This window comes from Suillus bovinus (genome assembly GCF_016758785.1).
Source record: "Suillus bovinus strain UH-Sbo-P2 chromosome Unknown EDB93scaffold_27, whole genome shotgun sequence".
In the NCBI taxonomy this organism is placed as follows: Eukaryota; Fungi; Basidiomycota; class Agaricomycetes; order Boletales; family Suillaceae; genus Suillus; species Suillus bovinus.
This window is the reverse complement of record NW_024542083.1, coordinates 151,817-163,492: the sequence shown is the minus strand read 5'-3', so window position 1 is coordinate 163,492 and position 11,676 is coordinate 151,817. Positions and strand designations below refer to the sequence as shown.

The 11,676-nt window shown below is 47.5% G+C and overlaps 3 protein-coding genes across 3 annotated transcripts; all 3 read right to left on the bottom strand.

Annotated features, from left to right (window-relative positions):
• Positions 1–1,031: 1,031 nt before the first annotated feature.
• EDB93DRAFT_1085302 (uncharacterized protein) lies at positions 1,032–1,498 on the bottom strand (the record flags this gene model as incomplete). The annotated part of the gene is made up of 2 exons (XM_041445899.1): positions 1,032–1,212; positions 1,269–1,498. Coding segments are annotated over 2 exons (411 nt in total), but the record flags the coding sequence as incomplete, so codon positions are not given.
• Positions 1,499–4,135: 2,637 nt separating this feature from the next.
• EDB93DRAFT_391311 (cytochrome P450) lies at positions 4,136–6,484 on the bottom strand. Its single transcript, XM_041456244.1, has 14 exons — positions 6,182–6,484; positions 5,991–6,120; positions 5,760–5,948; positions 5,542–5,693; positions 5,377–5,489; positions 5,217–5,322; positions 5,153–5,166; positions 4,915–5,104; positions 4,808–4,864; positions 4,730–4,754; positions 4,555–4,677; positions 4,486–4,499; positions 4,298–4,429; positions 4,136–4,248 (listed from the first exon to the last, which is right to left on the bottom strand). Exons 1-13 carry the CDS (start codon positions 6,375–6,377, stop codon positions 4,326–4,328), a joined length of 1,413 nt encoding a protein of 470 aa, XP_041307739.1. The 5' UTR covers positions 6,378–6,484; the 3' UTR covers positions 4,136–4,248; positions 4,298–4,325.
• A 2,434-nt stretch (positions 6,485–8,918) lies between these two features.
• EDB93DRAFT_1281001 (cytochrome P450) lies at positions 8,919–11,427 on the bottom strand (the record flags this gene model as incomplete). The annotated part of the gene is made up of 14 exons (XM_041454443.1): positions 8,919–9,261; positions 9,328–9,460; positions 9,517–9,530; positions 9,583–9,705; positions 9,756–9,780; positions 9,834–9,890; positions 9,943–10,132; positions 10,190–10,203; positions 10,260–10,371; positions 10,426–10,538; positions 10,592–10,740; positions 10,798–10,989; positions 11,043–11,172; positions 11,244–11,427. 14 exons carry the CDS (start codon positions 11,425–11,427, stop codon positions 9,243–9,245), a joined length of 1,455 nt encoding a protein of 484 aa, XP_041307738.1. The 3' UTR covers positions 8,919–9,242.
• Positions 11,428–11,676: the final 249 nt, after the last annotated feature.

Below are 11,676 nucleotides of genomic sequence, written 5' to 3'. Positions count from 1 at the left end.
GTCGTCGTATTCGAATGAGATATCAAAGCGCAGGAATCCAATATCCAGTATAGGGAGAAAGAAAAAAAAAGGAAAAGCGGTAGACAGTCCTATTCCAAGTTATGAGAGGCACCACAGCCCTGAGAACGATCAACGAGATCCGAGCGCGCTCCGCTTTACCTCCTAGCTGCAGGGAGATAAGAGAGAACCAAGGTCCTTGATAACTCGACTCACTCGCAGCGAGAAGGGCTCTTTTGTCTCTGTCCATTTTCTTGTCCATCAATTCCAGCCCGCAAGTGGGGGTACTCGCATCCGCCCATTCCTAAAGATGAAGACGGAGACTCGGCGAGCGCTACGATAGGAATCGTGAATCTCTTTCTTGGTGGACCCACGGGCTTCATCGGTGCGTCCAACGGCTTGATCTGCATCGTTCCTAGCTCTAGCGGAGATGGTATTGGTGATGTGCGGCGTGGGTAGAGATTTGATATTGGACCGTCAGAGGTAAGCATCGACATTGAATCGCGGGTAGGTTTGTGTATAGAGTCGTGCATACGAATGAAATGAGAATGTTCAGCAGGAGAATCATCCACGTCCGGATCGACGTCCAAGTTCAGAATGAAAGCTTCTTCTGAATGGTCGCATTCCAGGGTTGGACTGGTAGTATTGCTGATGGCAGGAGACTCTGGTGGACTACTTGAGGCGAGAGAGGCAGTTGTGAGAGAGGGAGTGGAGAGTTCGGTATCTGATGCGAAGAGAGAGCAGTCTGTGTCTGAGTTATAGTTTGATTCTGGTTCTGAGAAGGAGTCCTGGTTTGAACAAACGGTTGTGTTGTCCAAAAGAGGGATGAAAGCAAAGCGTTTTGGTGGAGGGAGGTTACTCTTTATTAGGGGGAGAGGATAGGTTGCTGAGCGTGGTGGAGGGAGGGGAGGTGGTGGGACTGGTATGTTATGTGGTCTAAGCTCTGCTGATTGGATTGGTTTACAGCGTTGCTTTGAGGTGGATTCGAATAAGATTGAATTTGGGTGAAGGTCGAGCGCTGGATAACCTGTTCTTGGTGGTGGTGAGACTGGTGGTGAAGAAGGCGAGGCTGATACTGTTGTTGGATTTAGTGGGAGAAGTGGAATTGGTACGTTTCGAAGAAATACGCCAGAGTAAGGCCTAGATGAAAGCGGGTCATGACTCTGCTGAGCACGAGGCAGAGAACGCTGAATCATCTTGAGCTCAAGTACATCCCTAGTACAAAACCCCCAAAGGTCAGTATATGAAATTTTAAAACTCGTGTGACTAACTCGTATGAGAGGCGTTGTGCGATTTCAGTGGGAGTTCTATCCCATTCATCAGCTTCAAAGACTTGTTCAGTTCCAAATGCCACATGTTTCTTGCAGGTTCCATCGTCGGTGTCAGATTCTACGGGGGTGGCAGAGCCAGAGTGAGAAGGTGACTTTAAACAAGATTTCATGCGAGGTAGAGAAGGTCTACAAGTTGAGGGATCGTCGCAGCTGTCGTCAACCTCGTTCATTGTAATTTAGTATTTGAACATCCCACAAACTGACTTTTCTTCTTTCAAGCCATCGGGCATGCACGGAAACGGATGATCCCGTGATTTGATCCGTGGCAGCCTGCAGGGCCTGGTGGCCAAGCCACACTTGGCCAGACCCAGCTGACGACTCCAGACCACCAGAACCCTGAGTCTAAGCCTTCATTTTGACATTGCAAGCATCATTCTTGACACTCCTTACCCACTGCATGTACTGCTCGTCAGGTACTCCACCTCCATTCTTTTGCCATTGGTTCCTATTTCAAGATCACCGCATGTACCACAACGAGTCATCCACACCTCATACTAATGCCCACCATATCTCCTGAACAAAACCTTCTCATTCAAAGTTTCATTGCTCAACTTTATTCATGTAAAAAATAGAAACAGAACTTAGTTTCGACATCCGAACTACCTGGACCGTTGTCATCGTATGTTACTTTTCGGTACCGCTTTATCAGCAAAGTTGGGGCGGTACGCGCTGCTAGTTCACTCTTGGTTCGGGCACCTATCCTCGGACGATTCAATCCGACTTCCCAGACAAGGCCAGTGGAAATGCCACACTCCGCACGTCATAGCATCTACCGGGGTTCTACTTCTACCACAATTACGTTCTACTCTTCTACAACGGTGGCGTCTCATACTTCTACCAGTTCAGCATTCTGCACTTCTCTCACTAGCATACTATCCGTAAGTAGCTTACTCTTGTCCTCCCCCACCATTCGTCATCCTTCACCAGAACGTTCCCTGATGCCATTGTTATGCAATGCGACGGAACCACATCGTTTCAACGGCCGAACCCTCGGATCCTGACATAATACCGATATGAATGGATTCGAAGATGAGAATGCAGAACTAAGATTAGTATTGAAACCCGAACACGGTACGACAACGCATGTCTATCACCTTGCTATCACCGGTACTTGCAATAGCGCCTATAAACAGCTGAGTAATTCCGCGCTAGTGGGTGGTTATATCAAGCAGCTTCGACCCAAATGATTTCATATCTAGGTCAGAAGTTGATCGTGTCGCTGATCTTTTCTGAGTATGATTGCGGCTGGGATTTGTCCTATTTATGGAGGGCCCGTTATCCAGCGATGACAACAACGAGAATGGCGCTAATAATACGACGGTCATCGATCCCCGACTATAACAAGATCACACGCACATTAACCACCGGGTCGGAGTGAAGCTCGAACCCCAATTTCAACGCCCACGGGAACGCGATATAACCACTTGGTACTCGAAACTCGGTCGTTGATTAAGGCTAGAAGGCGAACTTCTGGATCTATCGCACCCCACACATCTACATGCAGTCGAAGAGCAGAATCTGAACGCCATACTTACATCCGATATACATCCCCCATCGGCTTCGGATACTCTAGATTGGGAACATTGCGAAAGAAGGTGAAAGCGATTATTATTACACCTGAGACACGGCCAGAAAAACCTCGTGGACGGATACGATACGTATCTTGAGCGAAATTTGTCACGGACTCTCATCTCATTACCAGCTGAGTAACTTAGTGTCCGCTTAATGGCAACTGATTGATGTTGGTGACTTGATAGAAATAGTATCGGTAATGATTTATTCGTGTCCAGGTCAGACCTTCCAAGTGGGTTTCGTCTAAACTTGAACATGGCACGCTGAAACCTATTTTCCACAGGGTTCACCGTGGAACAACAACTAGTGGCAGCTAATAATATACATATGGCTATGGTCATCGATGACCCATGAGCTCCCAAGTTAAGTCGAGATCCTGGATTGGGAGGCCCGGGCCCGACGGACTCGGGATTCCGATGAGGACAATCGCTCAAATCTCGGTCATTAGTCGGAAAATCGGAGTGCTTGGCAGGGCAGGAAGCCCAAAAAGATCGTCCGGATTTATCGTACCCCGCACGTCCGCAGCCAAGGGCAGTGTCCAGACGTCATAATCATACTTACATCCCATGTACTTTTGGAGATCGGAAATCCGTCGGGCGTTGATGCGAGACCTCGTGGATCATGGTGCAGAGCAAGCCTTATGATTTACTGGCGGTCACTGTTACAATCAGGTGATATCATTGCTCTTCTGTATATCCCCGGCCTGAAGAGGCGGCTTTGTATTTGATGACCAAGTCCCCGCGGTCTGTTCTGAAAGTTAACCATAGTCCGATACACATGCCATGTATGATATATGTGAAAGGCCGATGAATACCGCTCAGATCCCTGATCTTCGCAGGAAAACAATAACATGGATTTACAGTATTTTTATTGTCTGATGTCCACAGAGGCCACAACTTTGACCTGCGTAATGATATCACAGTCTGACGTAAGTCTGACGCGACTCTCTTATATTCTCCGCCGCGCTGTCGCGATAGCAAAAATGCTGCCCAAGACAAAACAGGTAGCTGCCATGCTCGCAATTCTAGATCATCCACCTGTTTTACAAGAGAGCGGCTAGGTGAATCATATGACGGTGGCGTGCTCATTGCTTAGATCTTAAACAGAACTGTATTTGTGCCATTCAACGGAACCTCTCAGTACAGAAGAGATTAGTCAAAACCGTGTACGCGATTGTGCTGTATCGTCGATTTGCTAGTCCATCCATCGCACTTGCGCTGTTGTCCAATCGTGTGCTATCATACAACCAACCACCTCAAGTACAAACGAAGCCTAATTCATCTCTCGGAGGTGTCTTTCTCTCGCTGTGTTCACGCTTTCAAACGAGTAGTGGAATGCTTCAGGGTGACTTCCGCACAGTCAGCCACAGGTTTGAACATATACTAGGCCACACTTACATCGCCAAGCCGGTGGTAAACTCCGGTTTCACCTCAATCCTGTCTCCGTTTGAGTCTTTGGCATGATCAATGCGCAAGACGGCAAAATGGCAGCAACTGCAGTCCACAGACTGTTCTCTGCGAACCAACGACCTGCCAAGGGAATTTATCATCATCAACACTGCCAGGTCAACCATGAATCACCCTACCGGGACAAGTACGCCTTTCAGCAAGGGTCAGTGAATGGTTGAAAATGAAAGCGAGTGTGGGATGTTCACCTGCCATGACCAAAGGCAAAATGGTTGACGAAAGGATTCTTCAGCTTCCCCTCAACGGTTAGATGGCGGCTAGGATCGAAGCGCGATGCATCGGGAAAGATGTCTTCATCCCGAGACAGCGCCCTGAACGAAGCTCAGCTCAAGCCGCCCTTACATGCACTCCACAGTGACATACCACTGATTAACCATGACTATCGCACCTGAGCGAGCCACAAATGAGTCAACGGCAACCTCGATGCATACGACTTCAAACCTTTTGGTATAAAGTACCCGTCGTACACATCGTCATTTAATGTTGCATGTGGCATTCCTGTACTGAGGGTCGACTATTCAAACAGAGTTATATTACTGCGGACTCACCTAGGGGGGCGACAGGACACCATCTCATGACCTCGCAGATAATGGCATCGAGGTAGGGCAGTGACGCCCTGTCATCAAGGCACGGCATTTCATCATGCCTCACAACTTGATCAATTTCTGCACGAGCCCGGGCTTGGACATCAGGATAAAGCACCATGGCCAGTAAAAACATCTTCAATGTGGATGCAGTCTGCGAGACATCAGAGCAAGAATAAGTACTGCTTAAGGAGCGACTCGCGGTGTCTATGCCAACTAAGATACCGTCATTGGATAAATTCTGTCCTGGAAAAAAAAACTCCTACCTACGTATCCCGTCAACGCAATAGCCTTCATCGTGTCTTCGTCAGTGTTGTCATGAGCTTGACTGAGAAAATCAGCGACCAATGAGTGTACAGCAGTGCCATTTGCCTTCGTGCAAACAGATCAGGCAAAATTTCCATCCACAACTCTGCGTGGACGTACTATCTGTGCCCTCACTTCGTTAAAGGGTTCGTTCAGAAGCTGTCGAGATAATTCTCTACAGCGTCCCATCAGGGCAAGTGATCCACCGAAACACCAAAACGGCAACTTTTCGACTGCAGCCTAATGCTAAATGTTTAGCGCTATGCCGTCAACAGAGGCACTTACGAAAAGGAAAGGCTGTGAATATAGCAGCCCTCTCGGGAGAAAAAATATGTATGCTAATATCAAAGAGTTCGCGTGCGCGGGAAACGAATAGGTCTTCGTGTCCGCGAGCAAGGTATCCGTACGTCACACCCATGATTAGGGACGCTGCGTATCTGTCAGAAAGATTGGTAGTCAACTGGATCATTCATCATAACAGCACTACTGAATTAGGTACGAACGTTTCAGTGTGTTTTTGCGGGTTACTAGTAGCATCCAAGAGATTGATAACTAGTTCGCTTGCGAGGCGAGAGTACATCTCGTGGTATGAAACTGCTACATCAGCCCTGAGGACCTGATGAAAGATCTTGCGGTGCTGGCGTAAAGTCTCTCCATATGGAAGGAGCACAGTATTGAAAGTCAGTCCAGCTCTGCATCGTCAGTGGATGAAAAATAAAATTAATAGTACGTACAATTCGTTGGTGCGAATAACGGGACGAGTAGAATAATTCGCAGAACGCCTGTCCAGCAACTCCCGCGCGATGCTTTCGGAGTTTATGATGACAAAGTCGATCCCAAATATGCGAGAGTGAATGATTTTTCCTGGTTGGGGATGAAATAGAATATAAGAGTTTAGCAAAGAGGCTATCGGTCTGCTACCAACCAAATGTTTTTCCCCATGCAGTATATGTGAGCCAAGGTCGTTTAGTATCCAATTGCAGCACATTACCAAAAAATGGCAACGGACAAGGGCCAGGCGGCAGAGGCAAAGGGTAGACACGCCTGCGAGTCAGACCCGAAACAATAACCAGGGCAACAATGCACGATATCCCTGAAGTAAGAATATAAGTGAAGAGCATGGGGAGGGATTACAATCGAGCTCAAAACACGTTTGTTCGCCTTATATAGGGTGCTTGTGCCAAGGCGAAGAGCGGCTATCAGGCCATAGCAACACGATGTACGGTACAGTATAGGACCGGATGTTTTGAGTCCGAACCAATGAACCTGTGAGGCTTGAGGCCCTTCTGCAAATCAAAGAAATGAACGCTTGACAGTTACCAAGCGCGTTACGAACACTTACGACTTCAGTAGGGAACTCACCCAATTGGTGGAAGCACAATGACAAATGTAAGTAGTTGAGACTGTCATACCTCGACTAACCGTCATTAGGTCAAAACACAGTGAGAATAAAAGCTCGGTGTTTGATTATCGCAAACAGTATTTATGCTGATTGCAGTTGGAACTCAGGTAAGCGGTGAGCTTACAACAAGTTACTATGGACTGTGATACGTGACCCGACTCTATGAGAGTCTCAGTGAGCTCGTTTTTGACGATGAGGACAAAATAGTAGGACCAGTAACTTACCATGTGCTACTGTAGACAAGCTACTGAAGGTACGAACTAACGCCCATGACGTGTTAGACACAATTGCAGAGTCCATCTCGTGCGAACTCTGTAGCGTCTTCCAGATAGTAGAGACCGAGGAGATACAGAGGACCTTCAAAAGTAAAATATTGGGTGAGCCTGTCAGTGCATCTCTGCTGAAATTATGTAAAAATTGAAGAGAAATGATGCTTCTGGACTTGAATGACCTCGACAAGTGCTGGTTGAGGTGGGATGCCTTCCGTTTTCCCTCCATGGCCGCCCAATTTCCATTCAAGTCCTTTGGTAAGTGATCAGCACCAGCGTAAACCCCATGACCGTAGCCTACGACTCTCATCGATGGTATCCTTTCTTATTCCGTACACTTTAAGCGGGGCCGCATGCTCTGGCACGAACAACGAGCGTGTCACCTGGAAATGAATGAATTCAACTTTAGAAAGTGGTTGGGATTCTGCAAAGTAATTGGGTGCGCGATGACAGTGCTTGTAGGACGGAGAAGGTAGCTCTTAATGAACGTCTGCTTCAAACCAGGCTATGAGGTATCTGCGCATTCATCTACAGGGACGTGTTTATACTCGACTGTTTCTTAAATTCCCCATTATGTAATTGCCTCGGGCGCGGCGAAAGTTGTTTCTCTATTACGTAGCGAGGTACAAGCGGAGGAAATAGAGCTAAGTCTATGAGCGAATGGTAAACGTGACGTTCACACCTCTTCCTTCTCTGCTGCGACGACGTCCAACGCCCTTGGCAATTCGTCGATACAGCATTTTCTTTTCCCCACCCTCCACTCCCTCAATCACCGTGTAGTCACACGATTCAGCGCCTCGCTAACTCAAATTACTCAGTCTTACAACTCTTTCAACATCATGGGCCTTGGAGAGGCATACTAGCCAGGATTAGCGAGGCGACCCACCCGCCCGCGCAGCTCACTTTCTTTCCTTAGGCAGAGTCTCTTCGCGGCCGGGAGGCGCTACGCGCCTTCGCCCGAAACCTTCCCTACATCCTACCATAATCTCACCCTTGTACAAACTTAATATAGCGATTGCAATTCCACTCAAGTTTGTCTTGTACTCCCTCCCGCTCGAACGACACGAAACATGAACCTCAAAGACTGGTAGCTAACAGACGGCACGTCGGACATTGAAAACACACTTGGAGGCTCGACGTTCAACTACAGCACCAATGCCCGATACCTCCAGCTTACTTCGATGCTTCCTAACTAACAATCTATTCCACATTTACATTTATCAACTATTTACATGATAATACCATGTTTCTTCGGTCACACGGCCCACCATATCCAAAGCCCTCGTAGCTAGCCATGAGTGATTCTAGCAACTCACCCTCTCCTTTTCTGCTTGAACTTTACTGGTAGAGGTAGCCCACACCCACTGGGGCTCTGGACATTGATTATTGGAGGGCGGTAGCTGAGATACGGGGTCCATACGAAAATAATAAGGAGTGATAAGATTAACACGTAGTATTAGACTTACCTAGGTGTTTTGAAAGTCCGCTACCTGGCCGTTTTTTGCCGCCGGACTGCGGATATATCCGCCGTAGCGCCGTACTTTGCGCCGGACAGGTTTTGGCCGGAGGGTTGGTTTCAGTGACCTTTTCCTCGCCGCAGGCCGAGTTCAATTTGAGTTTGATCACTGTTTTTAGTTTTAGCAAACTCTCAATGCATGACTGAGTTTATATATCCAGTCAGAAATGATTAATGAGCCCCGGCTCTCGAACAGAATCACGGATTTTCCGCGTCAGGGCTTTCCCTTCCGTAGGTCCAAATTCCAACACGAACCACCAGTCGCTGAGGTCGGGGCTGCCGGATGGACTCCATCAGTGAATTGATGAGTCCTCGATTTTGTGGTCGTGGGAAGTATAGGATGATATCACTATGCTACGGCTGAATCTTCTTATCTCTCGTCGCCTTCAAGTTTTTTCCAAGCTCATGTATGGCGCGTCTTACAACGTTTTTCTGCTGCCGAATAAGTATGCGCAACCGCAGGACATCGATTTCTCTCCCGCAAGCATAGTACACGGGTGTTCAAGCGTCAGTCCGTATGACTATAACACTTTAAAGCAGGTTTTATAGATCGTGCTGCAGTTGCAAAACCCAACGTCCTTGTGGATGCCATAGTACGAGTGCGACTGATAATAAGACCGACATTACAAAATGGATCCAGTTTCTGAAGTCGACGTATTCGAAAGCGATTTCTCTTGTTCATCAGAGAGAGAGACCGAGAAACCTGCCATCTCTGCGAGATCTGTACAATCGTGTGCTATCATATCTCAAGTCTACTCCGAATTCATCATCGCTCGGATGTGTCTTTCTCTCGCTGTGTTCACGCTTTCAAACGAGCACTGAAACGGTTCAGGGTAACTCCGGCAGAGTCAGCTGCAGGTTATTGTACATACTAGGTCACTCACATCGTCAAGCCGGGGGTGAATTCCGGTTTCACCTCAATCCTATCTCCGTTTGAGTCTTTGGCATGATCTATGCGCAAGACGGCGAGTATAGTAACTGCTGCAGTCCACAGACTATTATCCGCAAACCAACGACCTGCCAGGAGCATTTTTCATCCTCGACACTGCCAAATCAACCGTGAATAAGCTTACCAGGACAAATACGCCTGCAAGGGTCGGTGAACGATTGAAAATGATAGCAAATGTGGACATATTCACCTGCCATGACCAAAGGCAAAATGGTTGACGAAAGGATTCTTCAGCTTCCCGTCAATGGTTAGATGGCGGTTAGGATCAAAGCGTGATGCATCGGGAAATACGTCTTCATCCCGAGACAATGCCCTGAGCAATATTTCAGCTCAAACCATTAAATGCACTCCACCCTGACACACCACTGATTAACCATTACTGTCGCACCTGATCGAGCTACACATGAGTCAACGGCAAACTCGACGCATACGACTTCGAACCTTTGGGTATAAAGTGCCCGTCATAAACATCATCATCTAATGTCGCATGTGAAATTCCTGTGCAAGGAATTAGCCATGCCAACACATTGCTATATTACTACCGACCAACCTAGGGGGACGGGAGGATACCATCTCAGGACTTCGTAAAGAATGGCATCGAGGTAGGGCAGTGACGCCCTATCATCAAGGCACGGCATTCTATCATGCCCTACAGCTTGGTCTATTTCCGCACGAGCACGGGCTTGGACGTCAGGATAGAGCACCATAGCTAGCAGAAATATCTGTACTGTGGACGCAAGCTGCGGGACATCAAAGTATTGATCAGAACTGCTTTACGTGCTTAGGTAGCAACTCACAGTTTCCATGCCAGCTAGTAAGATACCGTATTCCCATCAATGAATGAATTCTGTCCTTGTAAAACCAAACTCTTGCCTACGTATCCCGTCAACACAACAGCCTTCATCTTGTCTTCGTCAGCGTCGTCATGAGGTTGACTGAGAAAGTCAGTGACCAATGAATGTGAAGCAGTACCATCAGCCTTCACGCAAACAAATCAGGGGAGATTTCCATTCACAACTCTGTGCGAACTTACTATCTGTGCCTTCACTTCATCGAAGGGCTCATTCAAAAGCTGTTGACATAGTTCTCTACTGCGTCCCATCAGGGCAAATGCTCCACCGAGGCACCAAAACGGTAGTTTTTCGACTGCAACCTCATTACTGAATGTTCAAAATAATTTCGTCGACAGAAACACTCACGGAAAGGAAAGGCTGTGAACATAGCAGCATTCTCGGGAGTAATGACCCGTTTGCCAATATTGAGGAGTTCGTACGCGCGGGTAAGAAATGAGATCTGTCCTTGAGCAAGATGTCCGTATGTCACGGCCATGATTAGGGATCCTGAGTATCTGTCACGAGGATTGATCGTCAGATGTCACAACGACACCGTTGAATTAAGTACGAACGCTTCAGTGTGTTTCTGCAGTAAGTCACTAGTGGCACTTAAGAGATTGATGACTAGTCCATTTGCATGGCGAGAGTATATTTCGTGGTATGAGGCCGACAGCTCGGCTCTGAGGACTTGGTGAAAAATCTTGCGATGTTGTCGTAAAGTCTCCCCATACGGAAGCATTACAGTATTGTAAGCCAGTCCAGCCCTGTCTCGTCAGTGGATAAACAAGAAATCAGATGAAAAACGGTAATACTATACAATTCGTTGGTGCGAAGAATGGGGCGAGTAGAGTAATTCGCAGAACGCTTTTCCAGCAACTCCTGCGCGATGGTTTCGGAGTTTATGATGATGAAGTCAATCCCAAATAAGCGGGAGCGTATGATTTTTCCTGTGATGAGATATGTCATTGAATGCAGGAGCTTGAAAAGAACCTCGGGAGGTCATTTGGGTGCTACCAACCATATGTCTTTCCCCACGCAGTATAGGTGAGCCAAGGACGTTTAGCGTCTAATTGCAGCGCGTTACCCCAAAATGGTAAGGGATGAGGGCCAGGTGGGAGAGGCATAGGGTAGACACGTCTGCGAGTCAGACCCGAAGCGACAACCAGGGCAATAATGCACGATATTCCTAGAATAAAGAGCATGATGGGAAGGGTATTGTGCTGCACTGGACATGTGCGCAGCTATGGTAGATTGTTATAAGCGATGTAAAAATCTTAGTAATACAGACGCATCATGTATCATGAATCATGCACATGATGCACTGATTCATTAATACCACGCACTGGTAAACGGTCACTTGACTCTGCTGTTGCCCGATGTTCTCTGCAAGTCATCATCAGTCTCGTACCCTTGAGCCATTTGAACTTGTCGGAAAACAGAGTCGTGCTGCT

What these genes read in the sequence shown, in the direction of transcription:
- EDB93DRAFT_391311 (XM_041456244.1), bottom strand. Translation starts at nt 6,377, where the DNA reads ATGCTCTTCACTTATATTCTTACTTCAGGGATATCGTGCATTGTTGCC. An exon ending in TGCATGGGGAAAAACATTTG is followed by an intron (nt 6,121 to 6,181) that starts GTTGGTAGCAGA and finishes ATCCCCAACCAG; the next exon opens with GAAAAATCATTCACTCTCGC. An exon ending in ATAGTCATGGTTAATCAGTG is followed by an intron (nt 4,678 to 4,729) that starts GTATGTCACTGT and finishes AGCTTCGTTCAG; the next exon opens with GGCGCTGTCTCGGGATGAAG.